This window comes from Eupeodes corollae, chromosome 2 (genome assembly GCF_945859685.1).
Source record: "Eupeodes corollae chromosome 2, idEupCoro1.1, whole genome shotgun sequence".
NCBI lineage: Eukaryota > Metazoa > Arthropoda > Insecta > Diptera > Syrphidae > Eupeodes > Eupeodes corollae.
The window spans coordinates 110,406,445-110,428,609 of record NC_079148.1 but is presented as its reverse complement, the minus strand read 5'-3'; the positions used below and the strand labels follow the sequence as shown (position 1 = coordinate 110,428,609).

Genomic DNA, 22,165 nt, shown 5'->3' with positions numbered 1-22,165 from the left:
AAATTAATTCCGCAAAACAAAAATGATCAGCCTCGGGACCCGACCATCCTCTTAAATAAATATTTTCTCGCAACCGGTGGAAAAAGTGGAGAGCTTTCAATACCTTGAAAGCATCGTTTCCATCGAAGGTGGAACCGAACAAGACGTCATCTGCCGTATCGGCAAAGCAAATACGGCGTTCAATATGCTGTAAAAATTTTAAAATAATAATAAGATACGACTGTTTCGCACAATTGTCGAATCTGTGCTTCTTTATGGATGCAGCACTTGGAAGGTTACTTCAGCTGCAAGCCTTCGTAAAAATATGTCTTCGTAACATCCTAAGGATTTTCTGGTCAAACCGTATTTTAAATGAGGTCCTTCATAGAAGGACAGGTCAGGAACCTATAGAATTTATAATACGAAGACGTAAGTAGCAATGAATTGGACATAGGCTTCGAAAAAGTTATGACTACATTGCAGGCCAGTCAATGCAGTGTAATCCGCTCACACAAGAAGGAAGAAGAGCTGGGCGACCGAGAAGCACATGGGGCAGGACAGTCGAGGCGGAATCAGCGTCACTAAGCAAGAGTTGGAGGCAGCTGAAACATATCTCCGGCAACCGTACACGATGGCTCGTAGGCGTAGTAGAGGCCCTATGACCCTTAAGAGGTTCCTAAAAGACTTAACAGGTCTGAAGACCTACGTATGTAAGTAAGTAGGTATCATTAGATAGTGCAGCCAAATTATTTTATAGTTGGATGAAGTCTTTAACTATCAGAACAGTTTTGACCTCTAACCACTGTCAAAACAATACGTGGTGCACTGGGGCGTAAACGTCTTTTTTATGAAAAGAGAAAAATACAGCCGAGGCTTTGGTAGGGAAGTAATTTGCTTTAAATTTAAAAACAAAACAATATTAAGAGGAACGCATGGACCATTTTGAGAACGTTCTATTGTTTGTATAATTCAATTTTAAACTGAAATTATACAAATTTATTTTTGTTTAAGTATTTATGTGTCATAATTTGTATTTGTACATAAATTTAGGCATGGCAACACTGTTATTATTATTTATTTACAAAATTTAGAACAATTAATTTTCAATTGCGATTTATTAGAAGAGTAATAGTGCGATTTTGTTTATATTTATATTTAGCTATAGTAACCTTCTTTTAATATATACACTTTTTACGTCTACATCCGTCCTTGATGGGTAACACTTTTATTCTATGCTCTATTTGGTGCATAAAGTGTTAATACACATTCTAGATTATGTCGAGAGTGAAACTATACTTTGTATTTTATGTAGCACATTATACTCCTAAGTACTTGAAATCCGTAACTAATAAAATACATTGTATGTTTTATAACACACCATAGTCGCTAATCATATTGCAACAATAATAATTATAAGAGTAGTAAATTATGATAACCTGATGGTCAGTTACAACAACGTTTTATTATTATGAATATGTGTGTATTTTATTTTATCAAAGATAACAATAGATCGAAATAGAATAGATTTATCTAATTTTACCTCGAATGAATTGCAGTTTTATTTTTATTGTTTGCACTTTATTTGTTGCTAAAGGGTGTATTTTTTAACTGGTGGATAAATTGTTACTATTTTGAGTTTTGTTTTTGTTAGAAATTATTTAATACTTAGATAAAACGACCAAGCTTAGTGCGGTAAACGATTCCAGCTACAAGTCTTTAATATTGTTGGGGACATTTAAGTAATTGGATATTGGATAAAAACAAAACTTAAAACTTAGATCTACCACCGAAAAATAGTGAAAATGCCATAGAATGGTAACCTTTTTTTAATTTCTTATATAGAACAAAATTTAGGTTTCACGTTAGAATTTTGCCTTATTTGGCCCTATCGGAATTTCCTTGGGAAATATTTTCCCACGAAATTTTGTTGTTCCCGGGAACGCATTGCTTCTATCGGGAAATCCCCACGGAATGCTTTTCCCTGGGAACAACTTTTACCAACATAAGAATGAAAAAAAAAAATCGAATATTATTTTTGAAGATTTTGCATTAAACAAAAAAAGTTTATTTAATTTTTGCAGTTCCTAAATTATAAACAAAGAAATAGAAAATGCAAAGAATATCATTTTTATTATTAATTGACTAGATAGAACAGAGAGGACGAAATGAGCAGAGAATGATAAGGTGGAGTTTAAGGGTAATCTGAAACATTTGATTGACTCATACATTTTTGATACCGTTTCTATCTACAGATTCCATCGTTTTTAAAGAGCTAACAAGCCATTGTTTAAACATTTGATGGATACGCTGTCTGATTTCTTGGATCAGTCAAAGAAACGTATCGCTATTCCTCCTTTCATTAAGATAAGTGCGTGTTTGCGTTTCTTTGCAGAAGGTGGGTATCAGACAGGAGTGGGAAAAGACCATGAAGTTGGGTTGGCTCAATCTTCATTTTCAGAATTCCTTTCAAATATTTTAGATTTCTTTGAGAACAAAATAGACGACACTCATGTGAAAATAATTGCTCCACCAACAAACAAACATTTGTATTTTTTCCACTCGGCAACTGATTTTACTTAAGGCCCAATGCAGTTGAGATCACTTTCAACATTTTTTCAAAATTGTTGGATATCATCCTTTAATTTATTTGTAGTGAATCCATTGGCGATATCTCGTTTTTTTTCCATAAAATTAATTTAAACTTCTATTTGCTTCGAATAAGAAGAATTTGACCTTAAACAAAGTTGTTTTTTAGTTTCATTATTTTTTTTTTGAATTCCAACGTAAAATGGCAAGGAAAAACTCCGAGAAAAAAAACGAAAAATTTCCAATACAAAAATTGTTCATGATAGGTATTTTTTTCTTTCGGAATTTTTCCCTAATTTCGAAAGATGTTCACGATAGCTATTTTTCGAATATGAGAAAAAATTCATAAGAAACACAATTCGCGATAGCCCCAATTTTAAATATACACGGTCATACAAATGTTCGGATTATTAGAAATTACCTTCTGTTTTGTGCTTTATTGGATATTTCTACTTTCCTTACTTATTAATTGATACTAAATTTGGGTGAGAGATGTTTCTTTTTGTTAATTATGGATTAAAGCATAAATCAAACCCCTATAGTCACATTTTTAGCTGTTTTAGCTACACAGATCTCGTATAGAATTGCATGTATTCAGTTGATTCTTGTGTGTGAAACTATCCATAAGTAATAAACGTACTGAAATATGAATTATTGTGTTTCATTTTAAAAAAAAATACAATTTTATTCTCAGTTGAACCAGTTTTCGATGGTCAAAAAGTAATCGGTCTTACTGCTAAATATAAAAATTCATTCTTTCCCTATACTTTACTTATTTGGAATGCTTTACTATACTTAGACTTTTCCTATCCTAATGTTCAGGAATTTCAAAACAATGTTCACTGACACTCCCTTTAAATGCTAGAACTGTGATTTTAGCATAACAAGAGTACTAAAATCATGAATGCTCATTGAAAAACATGTATTTACGTAAGTTGTATATCTGGTTAAACTCACAAGTGCCAACTTAGATTTTAAAAAATACAGGATTTGAGTACAAACGATCGATTTTCAATGTAGTCGTACTTAATAAAAATGCTTATACTGCTTGAAATCAAAACATACATACGTACTCAATTTAGGCTAAACAATCTTTTTAACCAATGCTCATACTCAAAAAATGGACTAAATAAAGACCTATAAACTAATTAAGATTAAGTAAAATATATATAACAGTAGGTGTAATTGATTCTGTACCCAATACATAAACTAAATATGCACTCATCACAATTATATGGCTATATTTGTATTTAATTATAAAGAGTTGTAAATCTTATAATATGAGTGAAAAAAAAACATATTCTATGTAATTTTAAATTAATGAAACAAATAAGCTAGACAACTTTGAAAATGTAGCCATAACAAAAATCATCAGAAAATGCACTTGGTAAAACAAAGTTTTGATTTTGACTGTAAATTATCTTTATCTGGGTCTTAAATATTAGTTATCACTTTTTTCTTTCTAATCCAATTTAAAGAGAAAAATCTCTCAAAAAATATATTTTTTATCACAAATAAATATCAAAAACTGATTTTGCCAATGGAATCTTTCATTTCACTCATTTATTTCCATCGAACCAACTAACTCTCAAATGCACATACGCAAACACCCTTTATTAACAATTTATTTTTACTCTCAATTGTCATTAACTTGCTGAAAACCTCATAGTCGTTATAAATGTATTGTTTACTTAATGATTGCATCAGTACCTACTATAAACAAACACTTGTTTAGGTTTAAAGAAAAATTAAAAGACACAATTTTATTCTATTTCTACCATTTTTTTTCTGTTGATGCCAATCAACTTTGTAATGAAAATCGTTTAATTTTAACTAATTTTGTTTTTAATGGTTAGGTATAGAAAAAAGTTAAGTATTTCAAGGTGTTTCTCGTGTAGGTATATCTTATATCTAATTCAAGATTCAACATATCTATAAGAACGTATATTTATTTACTTTTGCATACTCCATACCTTATGTGCAGAATGTAAGAACCAACAGGTGGGCTGGATTATAAAATTTATAATATATGTATCTTGTATATTTTTTCCTTTATTATTATTATTTTGCTTTGCATCCAGTAGGTTGGTGTCACTTAACACACAAGAGTATTAATCATCAATAGATACTTTAAAACAAAAAACAAAAACACTATCTTTGAAGTGTGGGACAGATTTTTATTAGACAAATGGAAAAACAAAGACTTTTCTATAGCTCTTTTTGTAATATTATTAATTCTTTGTTAAATTATATTTTTCGTTAAATATTTAATTTTTTCTCGAATTTATTTTAGATTTTTGATGTTGTTGTTGTAATTTCAAATTAACGATCGTTTGCGTTTTACACATTTGAATAATTACAATAGATTTTTATTTTCATCAAGGTGAAATTTATTTTTATACTCATTCACACTGGTTTTACACAAAAACAATAAAACAATCGATCGTCGAAATACACTTCGTAAATTAATTGATTAATTAAATATTAATTAGTGTTCGATTAAGAAAAATGTGAAAATTGGTAAATTCGACTATATTCTTTTTGTATTTTTATTTTTGGTATTTTTAACACCCACCACAAAAGATTGAAAAAAACAGGTCGATAGATTGCGTTTGAACGGAGAAAAACGATAAAAAACAGCGATCATACAAAATCCAAAGTCGATAGAAAAGTAGAATAACCCATGGCGCAAACGCGCAATCGGACCGCTCACGAGTAACTAAACTTGCGTTAAGGTTCGCGTAAAATACAAAATATCGCGTTTAGATAGAACTTTTGTCCGATCGGATTCGAATAGTGTGCATTTAATATAGGCAGAGCACAGAGACCAAGACATCCAGTGCCAGTCCAGTCCAGAGTCAGGAGATACAACAAGAAAACAACAACTCGAACTCGATAAACTAAAGTATCTATCATTGCTGGTTCTCAAGCCCACACCATAACACGAAGTGTGGTGCTGCTGGCTGCTGCTGTTTAGTTGTTCCATTCAATGGGATTGGATATGGAAAGATAGAGTGAGTAAATTGAGTCGGTGGAGTTTTTACAACAAGTTTTTTCGATATTTTTCAATGAAATTCAACTTATTTCTTTTTGAGAGCGAGATTGATTTTGATACCGAGTTGTTCCGTGGAGTGGATATAAAATCACTCAATTAAAGCGATTTGAAGTTGAGTGATGTTAATGAATTTCAATTTCACTATAAATCGACGAACGAGTTTATAAGATAGTACAAGTAGGTAAAGATTTTGTATGAAAAACAATTTAATTAATAAATGAGAATGGAGATCACAAATCGAATGAATTTGTCGCGACTTATGAGGCATAGAGGTGGGCGAAGCACACGTTTTTAGTAAATGAAGAGTGGCTTTAAGAACTTGTAATAATCAAGATTCAAGTAAAATACAGATTAATCGATTTATGTATCTATCTATACCTACCTGAAAGATAGATTTATGTAGATCATTTTAATTTAATATTTGCTAAGTAAGATAGTCATATACTATATATATATGTGGGTATGAATAATATTAAACTGTTATGACGTGAAGGTGGCTCAAAAAGATTTTAATCTGCTATGAAATAATTGAACTTCCAAAATCGTTTTTGCTTAGGTTTAAAATCTATAAATATATTTATTTTTGTGCCTAAAATATAGCAGAACAGCGATTTTCCTAATTTTATATGTATGTAGGGAAAAATAAACGTAATTATTTTGATTTAAAACCAAATTATTCAAGGATCTGACTAGAACCAACACCAATAGGTATACGTCAAACTTTTAGCGCTGTCAGTTTGGCATATATGGCTATTGTTTTAAAATTTACATTTCGTAAATATCACTTCTTTAAATATCAAATCAATCTTAACGTTAAAAAGAAAACAAATTTAAATTCTAATTTTGAAAGGAACACCAGTAATCAAAATACATATGCAATTACACTGACAAAAATCTAAATTGATAACAACCCAATTCCAAAAGGGCTAAAAACTATCAATTTTTAAATATATTTTTTTTTTTGCAAAATTTAAAATTTCCAATTAAAGGTTTCTGGTATTTAGAAAAATGAACCTAATATGCAACCCTCACTAATAACTTCCCATCCCCTTAGTCGATTTGTCAAAAACTTTAACAAAATGTTAATAACAATATTTTGTGTGAGATAAAAAACACCATTTCTTATCAGCTTGTTGTTCTTCTTAAAGGATTTTTTAAAAAAAAGTTGTCTATTACATTTTTCTAAAAAAAAATAACTAAAAGTTAAGACAAATATTCTGCATATGATAATATAAATTAAGGTTCAATAATTGTTTTATTTCCCGAGCAGCATTCTTTAAAAGTTTTTATTTCTTATTTTATTTTAGGGTTTTAAAAGTAAATGTAAAAAAACACATATCAAACATATTTATTTCATGAAATTGCTTTCCTATTATAAATTTGGAACATTGACATTTTGTGTGAAAGACATCATTAAAATGACCACCACGAGAATTGTTGCAAGCATCGATTATTTTGACCACTTTTTGACACATATTGACGAATTTTGGGTTTTAAGTGCTCAAGAATTTTGAGTTTTAAGTGCTCAAGAGTTACAGTCCATGATCTTGGTGGCCAGATATTGCCACGACGAGAAATTACGCGGCCAAGAAATGTCATATTTGCTTGAGCTTTGTGACATTTGGAACAGTCTTGTTGAAACCCCTTACAAAAAAGTCGGTAATCATTATGACCATAACGCTCTGAATTGACAGTCGTTTCATAATCGTTTTCGAAGAATACAGACCTCCTCCGGACCTAAGAGCGCACCAAACAATGACTTTTTGTGGATGTTATGGCCTCTCTTCACTTAATTGAGGATTCTCAAAACCACAAATACGACAATTTTGTTTATACCGACCGAGAAAGAAATGTGCTTTGTCGCTGAAGAACATTTTTTCCGAAAAATCGTCGTCCACCGGCTGTTGTTCAAGCAGCCCTTCGATCGTCAGCTGGCTTCAGTTGTTGTGTGAGCTGGTTTTGATATGGATGTAGGTGTAGATCCAAATGCAAAATACACCGTAAGACAGTCCTACTTCCTGAGAACGAAGAGGATACATTAAGGTCTTTGGTAACACTTTTAGTTACAAGCGATGTTTTAACGAACCAATAATAAACAGGCCCTACAATATATGTAACTCATCCAGTCTCTTGAAATGTCTTTAAATTTGTCCAGTTGCATGCGTATTTTTACGGTTATGTAAACCATAATTTCATCTTAAAGCACAATATGTGACTGTGGCAGAATCACTATTTTGTAGTAGATTTTAACAATTTGTATGTGTTGTGCGATAGTTAAGCGATCCATTAACGTAAATGTCATTCTTTCAACTGAAACAAAAGTTGGTTTAACAAATTAGTTTGACAGATTTTGAATTTTAGTCCTATACTGTTGAAACCGCAAAATGGATAACCCTATATAATATTTAATTTCATTGACGTCGCTAGCGTTATTGGTTCGTGAGAAATTTTGTATCAACACACATTTTTTTAAATTGCTATTATCTTGTATAGAAACATTTATTTAAAGTAGATGCTCTCACTGATTCTTGAGATATGGACGATGAAAAATGGTAACGTGAATATACGAACGTAAAAATCTTTGATTTCGATTCTAGGGACCTTGAAACGTCGAGAAAAGTCAATATTTTCAATTCGACAATGACAATAATTTCCATTAGCAATAGGAAATAATATTAGTTAAATATGGGAGCACAGTTAAGGTTTCATCACTTTTTGCCTATTTATGAAGTATTCCAGAACCAACTTGCACATCTGCTGCTTTATGTCCTCAATGGCTTTACAATTTCTAGCTTTATTCAAATTTGAATCGATTTTGGAGTATTAGTTGAGACTTAATCTTTTATCATTTCGTGACATCAAAGAAAATAAACGATAACAGTTTTAAAAGTGATATTCCCTAGAGCCTAGAGAGTTGCGATTATTTTAGAGCTTCAATGTTCTCGAATACGCTTACCAGTGCTTGTAATTGAGTGCCCTGGTACCTAATTATAAAAAAGGGAACTGTCAATATTTTTGTAAGGTGCCAATGAGTTTTAGGTAAAAAAGTAAGTATACTTTCTCATATAGTCGTAAAGTATTAAATGTTTGTCTTAAAACTCCTTGTTTAATTATTATTTTTGCTTTCAATCAATAAAATAAGCTAAAAAATTTAATTTTCAGTAAATAAATAATTTATGTGTGTACATCATGTATTCATAGATACTCCTATGAAATTAAATAAGAACATACACACATATGTACGAGTAAATGTGTGTATATCCTCAAATCCGTTTTATTATTATCTACACCGCCTAATTGTATAATTTTACGACAGCAGAAATGGAAAATAGTTAATCGTCCCACACAACAGAGCAATCAACAGGTCTCACATGCTGTGGGCCTGAGCACTCATCTTAAAAACTTGAGTCTTTGGAACGAAACAAAATCAATTTATCTAAAATAACTCAATTTAATTTGTGTTATTACTTACAACAAGCAACTATAATAAAAAGTTGAGTGTAAAAAAATTCATTCAAACAGCATTTGGATTAATTTTTTTATTTCATTCATAAAAATTAAGGGAAGTACCTATTATATAAAAGTGTTCAAGGACTTATATTTGACCAAAATCACCTCCTAAAGGACCATTTGCAAAGGACAATGAGTACTTTTAGAAGTCTTGAATTTTGATCGATGTTGAACATTATTGATATAAAGTTACTCGTATGTTAACAAATTTTATTGTTTTACTCCCCTTTAAACAAAAAAAATAACACTTTTTCAGTCAGCAACTAATGTCTGTATGAATATAAAATGATATTATATATTATGGCTTTTACTTCTGTACGGCAAAAATATCATTCATTTGATGTATAAATCCTGCAGACTCGTTCAGTACTTACGGAGAAAATTGTACTACAAAATGCATAAAACCAAATTCTATTAAAAAACATCTAAAGGTCCAAACGGCCATATCTCTGGTGCCCAGCAGTTTTAAGACTTGTCGCCACAGAATGAAATTATGTGATATAATTTTATTTGGTGCCATTTCATTTCTGTTGATTTTACGCCCAACCCAAGATACCCATTGTCATTTTAAACTTGATTTCAATGAGGGTTTTTGAAACATCATCTACATATATTTTTGATTCAATTACTTTGTATCTAACTTTTAACATCAAGTTCAATAAAATTGTGCTGCTTTAAGAATGAATTATTAGTCTCATCAAATGGATTTTCTTTGTGAAATAATATGTATTTTTAAGAGACACAGCATTGATTCAAAACTAAGCAAACTTGATTTTGAAAGAGTAAAGAACGCAAAATTAAGAACATATTTCTTTATTTTTATCTTCTTAGTTTGTTATTTGTTAAAAACTGAAAATGGTATCTAAATTAAAAAAAAAAAAAACATTAAGAAAAGAAATAAGTTAATTTTACCATTTTTCTTTTTGTTATACCTTTAAACTTTATTTAATGTTTAAAACCCTTTAAAGTTATGGCTTTGTTGACAGCAGAAATACAGCTCAAAAACTGAAAAACTTTTGTTTATGGATAAATCCTATGAAGAGAAATACTGTTAGAAATTTAGAGGTCTTTAGTGTTTTTTTTGAGCTCCCTGAAATAACTACTACCCAAGTAATAAGTCTCAAAAAAATATAAAATATCCCACAAAAAATTGTTTGGGAATTTTTGGGAACTTAATTCATGGTTTTCGGTCCCAATTTAATGCCTTGCATGCCCTCCCATACAAACTTCATTATTTTTCTCACACTTACACTATGTAAAATATGTATTATTTATTTCTCGAAAAAATTGCATAAGTACAATAAGGCCAATTTGTGAAAGTTTTCCTGGCGGGTGACATACGCCAAGCAGTGGTGACGAATAGCGCATTGGAGAAGAAACGAAATGGAAAGAAAGTTATTAAAGTTGAGGGCTTACTCCAATCCTTTTTGTGGACTTATTTTATTATTTTTTGGAGACTTATTTTATGCCTTTTTGGGAAGAAATATAATGTATTTTATATTCGAATTTGGGATTTTATTTCATAATGTAATAAATGTACCACATTTGATTTGTTCAACAGGCCCGATACCAATCGCCATTGGCTGTAACGGACGCACCAAACAGTGACTAGAGTGTATCGGCTTTTCAATGTATGTGTGTGGGTTTTTGGTGCCCCGAATGCGACAATTTTGCTTGTTTACATACCAGCCACGATCAAAATGAGCTTCATCCGAAAAAATGATTTTTCTGGCAAAATCGGCATCTTCTCTAGGCGTTATTGCCAGCGTTGTTTAAGAGAATACACAACCATTTTCATTCAGCGGGAATATAAAACTAAATATTTGTCAAATTAGACATGAGCTAAGTGTTACCATTCACGAAATAAGCACTAGTTAAAAAAGAACGTTAGATGGCGGACCCTATATTATAAATGTAAAAGTCAGTTCGTTTGTTTGCTTGTTTATCCGTCCTTTACATCTCAACGGAGCAATATTGTGACATGATTTTTTATACGAAGTTAGTTTCAAGGCTGGAGAGTGTTCTAAGCTACTTTTTACAGCGGTAAAATATTTCATTTCCAGTTCATTTGAACAGATCCGCCGATAACACTTAGAATTAGATATTCAATATATTCTTTTTTGGAACACTAAATAGCAGCATAGCATTAGGTACTTCCTATTTTTTTGGACATATCATTGTTGCCTATCATTAGGAGTTTCTTTTTTCATTTTGTGGGTTGGGTATAGATATCCTCCCTACATAATTTCCCATTAAAAAAATACATAAGCTTCAATTGAATTTAATCTTGCCTGTAATTCTTACTCCACAATGATGTTACGGTACAAGACTTCGTGTCACACGACTTGTACGAACAAAATTTTAGTGGTGGAAAGGGTGAGAATATAATTATTCCTCGAATACCAATAATTCCTGCGGGTAACAGCTAGTATAATTATCAGTAAATACGCCACATGTCAAATAATCTCCTTAAGAAGTTTGTATAAAAGTACAAATAATGTATCCGTGTATCTCATTAAAAATAATCAAGCATGGACGGGACCTACAGTTTTTAAGCCTAATCCGAACGACTAATTCGAGAATTTACTCTTCATGAAAAGAATTATTCTTGGAGAATTTGTTAATTCCTTGCAAGAGAACATACCATTGACACAAAAAATGTTTAGGTGCAACAGGCAGGAATGACCTATGAAGCCCAAACTTGTAAGCAACAAAAAAGGCTTTTCTTCGGTTCATCAAATTATTATAAGAGTCATGTTATAATAATTTACCAAGAAGACATTTTAAAGTTGTTTCAATAGCTGTCATAGTGTCGAAATATAGAGCTGCATTTGGGTAACGTTGTTATCATACATTGAGCTGACTATTTCTTAAAACTCGGCGCTGTCAGCAAAGCCGAGAGAGACGGCTAATTAAATGATGATGATTCCTTATTTACTTATAAAAAAATTAAACAATTTTGTGTAACCAAAGCAACATGTTTATTGCATTTTTTATCACTACAATCTAAAGGTATTTAGTACTTAAAACCTCCTTCCGAACTTGTTTGCAACCAAAGCAGGCCTGCTCTTGATGATGTCGCTCTCGGATTGTGGGTGAGCAGCGTTCCAAGCAAGGGAACGGATAATAGCCTCTGGGATTGGTGGTGGTGTTGGAAGGTCACCGGATGGCTTGAAACCTTCAGCATCAGCAATGTAGTTCACGACGACGGCAACACCTTCGGGTGAAATGTATTTGTATGATCCTTGGATGGCATTGGCATCACCAGTTGAGCTGACATCAATTCCGTTTGAGGTTTGGAAAGCATAACGGAAAGCACCTTCGGGGGAGATATCGCTTTCAAGAGACTTAACCTCAGCGTGAGCATCGCTGTCCAAAGAACCAGCAGCGGCGGCAAGACCGAAAATAGCGGCGACTACGACCTTTATTATTCAAATAAAATAAATGAAAAAATAATGTTAAATCCGTTCGCAAAATGTTTGAATTCATATTTAAAGTTAAATATTAAAATATATTTGACTTACGAATTTGAACATGTTGTTGGTTACTTGAGTATTCTTAAGGAACTGATAATTTATCTCAACCCATTCGAATCTTTTATACTCTAAAAAATCATTAAATCAATATGTTTTTTTTAATGTTAAAGGTGTTTCGATGCATCATCATCTTTTCAGGCCTGGCTGTTCTACTATGCATCAATCTAGATAAATATGCACACGAAATTAGTCCGTTGAATTAATTTAACCATTTAGCCGGTTTGTTTCTATTATTATATTTTGTTTTATTGTGCGAATTTCAAATCCATTTCAGTTTATACATAGTTTTGCATTTAAGAAAAGACTTATGAATTTTAAAACATACATAAGGTGGTTATTATGTTGATATTATGCAAAACATTGGTCTAAAAATGATAATAGCAATAATTTCGGACGCTTAGACAAAAATGCAGAAAAGGTCGAAACTCAAAGCAATCCAACAACAAATAGTAGGAAGTTCAGACGTTCGCAAATCGTTGCGTGTGCATTCAATTTTATAAAAATTTAATTAAATTGTGCAAGTTGATCGTACGAACTGGCTCTTGTGGTCCAAGGTCATATAAGGTACAGTATAGAAATGTCAAATATAAGCACCTTGGTACTGATGTACAAATAATTACAAATGTAAAAATATGTTTAGGGAAGTCTTTTATTAATATTCTTAAGTATAATTTTCTTTAAAAATTCCGAATTTTAGAAGAACCCTTTGGACTATATAATTGGATTTTGGTATCGAATCTTACCATTTTTAAACTTGAACGCTCAAGGTTACTGCCTCAATACGAAGATTGAACTTATTTGTAATAGCAGATTTGTAAGCATAACAAAACTATATCATTCATGCCCCATTTTGATTACATATTTGTAAATTAATTTGTCACTCTAATCATTGGTTGACCTGAAAGACTATATTATGTTAAGGCGTTTTCACTCTAGCCGATTACTAAAAGAAGTTTTAAAGTCAACATTAAGAAGCGTAAACTAAATCTTTTAAAAGTATTCGTATTTTTTCTCAGGTTTCAAGGTATTTAAAAAAAAAAACAAAAACATAGAACAGTTTCTACCAGCCTTGAAGCAATTAGACTTAATTAGGTCCTAACTTTTTACATGAAGGTATCAAGATCAGGGAAGGGCTAAAGTAAATGATTTTTCGATTTTTTGAAAACTGAACAATTAATTTGTATTATTATCATTACCTTCTAGTATTGAACATACGGCTTCAATAACCATTAAGTTTCCTAACAAAGATCCGCTCCTGAAACTCATTGTAAATTGTAAAAACCAACAAATCCTTTTTGAATAAAAACATTCTTTATTTATGAAGTCATGTATTTTTCATAATAGTTTAAATTGTAAACCAGCTTGAAATTATGCTTAAATAATAAACGAAATTATTTTTCAAAATCAAACTATTTGTTTTTATCATTCCTCCTACTTTATTTTTAAGGACATTTTTATTGCAAATTTTTAACGAAATAGTCCAAATTATCTCAAAGGTCGAAAGCTTCTTAATGACTGCGTGCTTTCGCTTTTCACGAATCACTCCTTCATTGGATTAGTAATTGCCTTTCATTAAATACAAGTTGTATTGGATGGATTCAGGTCTGAAAACCACAAAATATATGCTGGTGTGCCCCAAGGCTCTGTTCTTTCTCCAACACTCATTCTCATTTTTATTAATGATCTCCTGTCTGCAACTCCTAATCCAATACATTGTTTCGCTGACGATAGTACTCTTAGATTTTCATATTAGTTTTCAGATTCACAATCCTCTTGTTCGGATGTGAAACTGCAACGACATAATATGATAAGCTCATTAAATTCCTACCTAAACATCATTGTACAATGGGGAATAAAAAACCGCGTGGAATTTAATTCTTCGAAAACCCAATGCTGTCGTGTATCGTTAAAGCGAGATATACCCCCTTTGCCATTATCGATGAATGGCACTTATCCTCGAGCGCAACTTCGGTCGTACTATCAAGGACAGATATTAGTTCTTTCGCCGTACTACGCGAATGTGGAATGCATTGTCATGCTCTGTCTTTTCCAGCTATTACAATATTCAGGAATTTAAAACCACTGTAATCGGTTTACACCTCATTTTAACCCCCCTCTCCCTTTCCTAGTGCTCACACTGTGTCTACATAATAAGGGTAGTACAATGCCCTTGAGTGTGCGCTTATTACAAACAAAATATATCCAACATAAAAATTGTTAAAGTTGTTTTATGTGGTTATTTTTAAAATTAAAATTATCATGATAGAGATTAAAAAAAATCACTTAAGATCTTAACACCAACTTATTTATGTAAAACATATAGTTATTATTTAATCTCGAGTTAAAGCTTTAGTAAATTAAATTAAATTTTTATTTTTTGGTAAGAATGCAATATTTTTGTTAAAAGAAATTGTTTAACTTTTTTATTAGAAAAACCAATACGGATCCTATAGAACAGAACAACCTTAATTACGATCTCAAAAAAAGGTATTTATCATATATCCAAAACACATAATGCATGTTTAGTATTTTTAATAGTCTTAATAAATTGATGATATTTGTTTTTGAATAAGTGGTTAATTCGAGATATAGAAAAATGAGTTTATAATAAAATTAATCAGAAATAAAACAAGTAAATTTTAGAAATCAAGCGTGTTAATAGCCAATTAAAATAAAACAAATAAAACAACCACTAAACTTTAAAAATGTTTATAGGGTCGTTTTAAGAAAAACGTGGTCTTTCTTAAATGAATAAATCAATAAAAATAGATTTGACTGAAAAAATAGAGAAGCATTAAAGGTTTGAAGTTTTTCTTGAATCTATGTACGTTGTGGAAAATAATTTTAATTGTATGCAATTGCGCGTTTTTGCTAGTTTCAAAATATTTGGCTTCATAGGGATTAAGACAGATTCAAATAATTTTTAAAAATTTCTAACAAAAAAAAACTTCAAACCAGGATAATAAATATTCGAAAGTTGAATTTCGAAAACAAGATTTGTGTTAATTTATTCATCAACATAAATAATGTCTTAATTAATTGTATTTAACTTTATAGTTTAAGATAAGTGAATTTAAATAGAATTTTTGATTGATTTTTTTTTTTCAATTCATTTGAGCGAATTCGTTCATTTCTTAAAGTTATGGTAATTAGTCCTATTTGTTGAATTCTAAATGTTGACATTTCTCGACGTTTCAAGGTCTCTTATAATCTAAATTCATGGTTTTTAGAGATATGTTTGTATACTTGTGTTTATTTAACTTCGTACGTTCGTATGTTCAGGATATCTTTTTATCGTTCTCCATTATGTTAAGAATCAGCTGAAATGTTTCCTCCAAATAATTTCTTTCCACAAATAATACCAAATGAAAATGTGTGAAATAAACGTCCAAAAAAAACAATAACCAAAATAACGAAGTAAATAATAAAACTAAATAAAGTTGTATTTCATTTTTGACATTTGGTTATTTTAAAAAGAATTCAATAGTGATTTTTTTAACACTATTAAGAATTGCCACTTATATCTTGAGTACGTATTCAGTCGAATTTCAAACGTTTGTGCTATTTTTTACAATTTTTTTTCCAAAACATTAAAAAATAAAAACACTATTAAACTGTTTTAACGAATCAAATGTCTCAAAAGAATACAGCCTAAACATTATAATTACTGCTTACTTTTTAAATATTCTTCAATACAAATTTTATTTATGTAGGAACTATAAAAACAAGTTCATTTGCAAATGTTCAAGTTTACTAATGGCCACCAATATCAAAGTTGTCAGTTTAGGACGCATCTCAGCTTCTTTTTACTTTTGACATATGGGAACTATATGTATATGGCAACTATTCCAATCTTAACAAATTTCGAAACATGACATTACGATGGTATAGGATTCAAAAAACAAGCCCTTACAACCCAATCCATTGAGCCGATTCAGTTCAAACTTTGAAATTAATGCTTTGAGCCAATTCCCGCTGGGATTTTTCATATAAATTTTTGGTTCGAAAATTCGAATTTTCTCGGAAATGTATGGATAGATTTTTATTAAATTTGTTTACATTCCTTTCATCTTAGCTTTTTTTCTGCACAAGCTTTTATACTGCCTTAATAATATGTAATGATGAAAATGTCACGTTTTGTATTTTTAAAAAAGTATATTTTTTTGTAATTCGATGTCTAAAAAAGCGGGTCAGTATTTTGTATCTAAAATTAAAGTTAAAACCTGTATTAAAAACCTCTAAAAATGCATAGTAAAAATATTTTTAAACTAAAGTTGATTTAAAAAAAAATAGTTTGTGAATAATTTAATGATGTTTAAGTTCTTAAAGACAAAATTATTTTATTGGTAAATTTTAAAATATAAGTTGTATTATTTGTAAACAAAGTCTTTGGATACAGAAACAAGTTCGTGCTATCCAGTCGCACACTTTATTTTACTATCCACATAATCAATTAATTACAACCCTTATCTTACTTGGCCAAACAAGTAAATTTAAAGCCTCTGTAGTCTATTTAGCATTGAATCCAAAAGACATTTACCGATGGAAGCAATTGACATTTACACCACGCTCTTCAATAATGCACTGAATAATGCATATTATCCAGTGCACTGGAAGACCGCTGTCGTTCATCCTCTCCCGAAAAAGGGAAAGGACAACTCCAACCCGTCAATTCTTCGGTAGATAAGTTTTCGAAAAAATTATTAATAGGGCTCTGATTAAGTGGGCTGCGGACAACAAAATAATTCCGGATAAACAGTTCGGGTTCAAGGCGGGTCATGACACAATTCATGCTGCGCCTAAACTCGTTTCTAATATCCAATGGAATAAATCAAAACAACGATGCACAGTTGCTGTTCTGAGCAAGCTTGCCATAAGCAAGCCAAAGCCATTGTTGTATATACTTTATGATATGCTTAACGGTAGAAAGTTTGTTGTCAAAAGTGGCAATGTACCTCGGTATCTGGTAAGATCAGTATTTATATTTCGACAGACATATAAATGCTGCTCTGACAAGGGCCAGAGGAGCGTTCACTCTGACGAAACGGCTGTTTTTTAGCAGTCGGCTTGTCCCCAGAGTGAAGGTAATTTGCTACAGGCCCTCATACGCTTAATGATCGTTTATGGTTGTCCTGTGTGGTTCAACGTTGCCCCTTTCCAGAGGGATGTTCGAGCGGCAGTGTTTACGACGCTGTACCGGCTTATATCGAACGGCCGAATCTTCTTATGTGCATTACTATTCCAAAGAGCTCCTATACAACGGGGCTCGAATCAACAGAATTGACAATTTCGTGATAAAACTCGTTCGAGGTCACATTGCAAGAGCTATGTCTTCGACCAACAATTTAATTTTCGGGGCGTTCTTTCTGAACGACGAGTATTTTCAGAGTGCACGCTTGAGTGGCTTCATTCCACCAGAGGCATTCCTGCTTTTAGATAGATTCGGTCTGATACAGGATAGATACGTCAGACGAAGAACCGTGCATAGGTGACTCCTGTACAATCGGGACGTCATGGCACCGGAGCAGAGCTCCTTCGGTTCAGTAGGGCTGTGTCCGCACGGGACCGAACTGATAGGGTGAAACAGGAGAACCAGCTTTGGTGGCTTCAATCGGCACTTGATGGTGGGTAGTCGGGATGGGGTTTTAAGCCTTGGCCGGCTTACATACTTGTTTTATAGTTTTAGGGTTTAGTTTTAAGTAGAATAGGCATAGTGGCACAAAAAGAAATAGAAAAAAAATACAAAACAGAAAAACTAAAAAATACAAAAAATAAAAAAAAAAAATTTAAAAAAACATGGAATAAAAAAAAAATTAAAAAAAAGACAACAAAATATGGAAAACAAAAATATTAGATCGTTAGATTTGCTGCTGTGCTTGTTCTAGTTTTAAGTAGTTTATAGGTAGAATAGGTAGTTTAGGTTAGCTTTAAGTTTTACATTAAGGACCTTATTTTAAGTACTTTTTAATTAAAAATAAAAAAGGATCTTGATTTTCCTTTTTTTAAAAATTTTCTAATAAATACAAAAATATATAAAATTTAAATTGAAGTAAAATAGATCTTAGGGCCGAAAGGTTATAGTTTAACTTAGAGTGTCCGTATGAGACCAGTAAATTAGTTGTAAGTTATGGATAATTAGGCTAGTTTTATGAATTTTTGTCTAGCTTTAAGATAGGTTTAAGAATGAACTAATAAAAATTTAAAAAAAAATTAAAAAAAACATTGAATAAAATTTTATATGGCCATTTATTTATATTTTAATAACTCATAAATATATTTTAAAGGATGATGAATACAATATCAAAGCCAGGTAGCTTTTTGAGCTTATTGGAAAAAGAAAATCAAAGCTATGTTTCTACGCTTCAAAACTACAAAAATTTCGAAGAAGAATGTCTCTCCTCTCTGTATACATTGGGGGCATAGACCGCTCATCCATCACCGGTTGTGGGATATCTTATAAAAAATGGTCTATTTTTTATTTTAGTATTAGTAGATTGATTTTTGTATAAAATGTATATTAGCTGATCTTATACAACTGTAAGTATTTTGAAAACCTTTAGATCTACAGACACAATTTGAAAACTCAAATTGAAGTTAATCGCAGAACATGCTTATTTATAAAAAAAACTGCTTCAGGGTTAAAAACAACTGTAATTTAAATAAACACACAAAGAATTTCTCGGTTTTTCTAATTCTTTGCCTATTTGCGTCAAGTCAGAAACTTGGATTAATAAACCAACATCACTAACGCAAGGTCCAATTCTATTCAAATGACACAGTTAAGGAACTAAAGATTCAGCAGCAATAAAATATTGGAAACAAAAATAAAATTTGTTATATTTTAACACAATTTTAACATTTCTTTCATATATTGGATTACATTATTGGACTTATACATTTCGTACAAAGATTGTTTTGGTTGTGAACATTCGAAAAATAAATATAAAACAAATATTAACCGTTTTATTTTTTGCGAGCGTCGGTATAGTAGGTCTTGGTAAGGTAGTGCGTAGAATCAACTGCAAACATACAGCATACTTTTAGGCGTTAAAATAAAATAAAGAAAAATCGTGAATTTCAATTAATTGTTTAACGGACATTTTGAAAAATTCACTTATTTGTTTGAAAGTTACCTGTCGGTTTTTATCAAATGAATAACTTTTTTTTGAGAAAAATAGATGTCCAATATATTTTATCTTTTCTTTTTTATTCTGGTTAGGTGATTTCTGATGAATTAATTTTGGTAAGTTATTTTAAAATAGTTTTTTGGTACGTGATGTGTATAAGCTATTTTATTTGTAATTTACTATTTTCTAATTTATTACCATCGACCATCGTTTTATGTTTCCAAGAAAATCATTAGAAGCATATATTTGATTTTGTTGAATTATATTTTATACATTGAAAATGTTTTCTATCGACGACGTTCGTTATGGTCGATTACTATTTTGTATTCTTAGTATCTGCAGAATAGTTAGATAATGTCCACTTTAAATACATTTAGTTTTGAAAATAATAACATCAAGATGAGCAAAAAATTCCATTGAAAATTTTGCTAAGAAACTTTGTATGTACCTCAGATAAGAACGAACAATGATGATGACTTAGAATTCTATATCTGTACAATTTATTAGTTTTTTGAATATTTAAGCAAAAATAAATTTTTTTTAACAACTGATAGAGTTTTAAAAAGAATGAGCAAAAATGCTTAATTGGCATCTATAGACCTTGGAAGTTTTGTAGATAATCTCAGGTAAAAGCTTTCACGAGCAATAATAGGATTGCCAGCCTCTTCATTTGAAGCATCGACACAGAATACCTTCCTAACTACCCTTACAACAAATTGGGATATCCACCGACCTAAAGCCTTAACCATTTTTTCGAATGAGTTCAAACATGGAAATTAAAATTTACAACATATTCGCGTTTTTCTCAGAAACTAATGAACCCATTTAAATAATTTTTTTCAAAACTCCATCTCTCAAAAACGCGCCAACCTTTTTTTAACGAAATTCAAAAATACAACGTATATTTTAAAGCACAAAATAAATGTGTACCAAAAATACTTCTAAAATAAAATTGTAAGATTTCATATATACACATTATGTAACGACTTTAAAACAAAAATAATGAATTAAGATTTTTTAAGATTGTAAATAGCATTTTAAAATTAGAAGATAAATTTATATATTACAGGTATATTTTTTAATATTAATATATAGGTCCTATTTTTAAACAGATTCTTGGGACACAAGTTCGTGCGACGTGATACTAGAACATATAACTCAAACGATTATTACAAAATATTCTAAAATATAGTCATAATTATTTTTTCAAATTAAAATATCATTCAAGTAATAATATCGGAACAATTAAAAAATTCAAACAGATTTTTGTTCAGATATTTGAGATTCCAACTTAGTGCTATTTTCTGGAAGAAATATTTAAATCGGATTTTGGAAACATACATTTTGAATTCAATATCTTTCTCCGTTCTAATATTAACAAAAACAGCTGTTGAATTTGTTTGAAAATCCTTCTTCCACATTTTGTTATTATATTTGGAACAAAATTTATTTAAAGTTAATATATCTACTAGTTTTTAAAATGTAGCCCACGAAATAAAGTTTCCCCAACGTACGGGCGTAAAAATGTGTGAATGCACATACAAGTGCAGGCAGACATCACTCTAAGAAACATGGTTTTAGATTTTATGGATCTTAAAACACCAAAAGATGTACACATTTACAATTCGAAGAATCGGACCGATGCAATAACTCAATTACAATCTCCCTTGAAAAAAGAAATCAAACGTATTTTTATGTTTGTTTTTACTATTTTTTTTTTCTTTTATTTATTTATGTATATATTTTATTTTTATAAACAAAATATTTGTTTAACCTATTTTAATAATATCACAATAACTTTTCTTAAGTTCATCATTAATATTATCAGTAGTTAAACTTAACAATCAAATTATGTATAGTTTTAGTTGTTTTTGTGTTGATTTGTTGTTTAATTTTTTTCTATTCACTCTCATTTAATTGTTTAACTTTTTTATACAAAAATAACAACGCCAATTTTAGATGATTTGTTAGAATATTAATTTTCTTTAGTCGAATTTAAAGTTCAAAATTTAAATACACAATTTCAAATTAAAAAGATTTATTTTTTCTTAATGATGAACAAAACTAATGCAATGGAAGATTTAACTTTTTTTTGTAAACAAAACTATTTTTCCAAAGCAATGTTAAACAAAATAAATTTTAAAAAAATCAATTATTATGGCAGTTGTCGTTGTTTCCGTTTTTTTTGTTGTGGTTTTTCTAATTGGATATTTTCTTATTTAAGAAAACACTTCATTTTTTGATGATTTAACATGATAAATTGTACAATGAACTTTGTTTTCTATTCTGTTTTGTTTGATTTTTTTAAATAAACAATTTTAAGTCCAAATCAAAACAATTTTTAATTTGTTTTATTTGGTTTCGTTGTTTAA

At 30.4% G+C, this 22,165-nt stretch overlaps 2 protein-coding genes across 2 annotated transcripts in view; both read right to left on the bottom strand.

Moving 5' to 3' along the window:
* The window catches only part of LOC129948582 (formin-J), a 97,730-nt gene extending 92,215 nt beyond the window's left edge, over nt 1–5,515 (bottom strand). The window contains exon 1 of the mRNA XM_056059691.1: nt 4,539–5,515. The gene's annotated coding sequence lies outside the window, so the exon portion shown is untranslated. The remainder of the gene's footprint in view (nt 1–4,538) is intronic.
* Nucleotides 5,516–12,087: 6,572 nt separating this feature from the next.
* Nucleotides 12,088–12,812, bottom strand: LOC129946825 (larval cuticle protein 2-like). The gene is made up of 2 exons (XM_056057168.1): nt 12,655–12,812; nt 12,088–12,552 (listed from the first exon to the last, which is right to left on the bottom strand). The coding sequence occupies exons 1-2, from the start codon at nt 12,664–12,666 to the stop codon at nt 12,154–12,156; spliced, it is 411 nt and encodes a 136-aa protein (XP_055913143.1). The 5' UTR covers nt 12,667–12,812; the 3' UTR covers nt 12,088–12,153.
* Between the last annotated feature and the right edge of the window lie 9,353 nt (nt 12,813–22,165).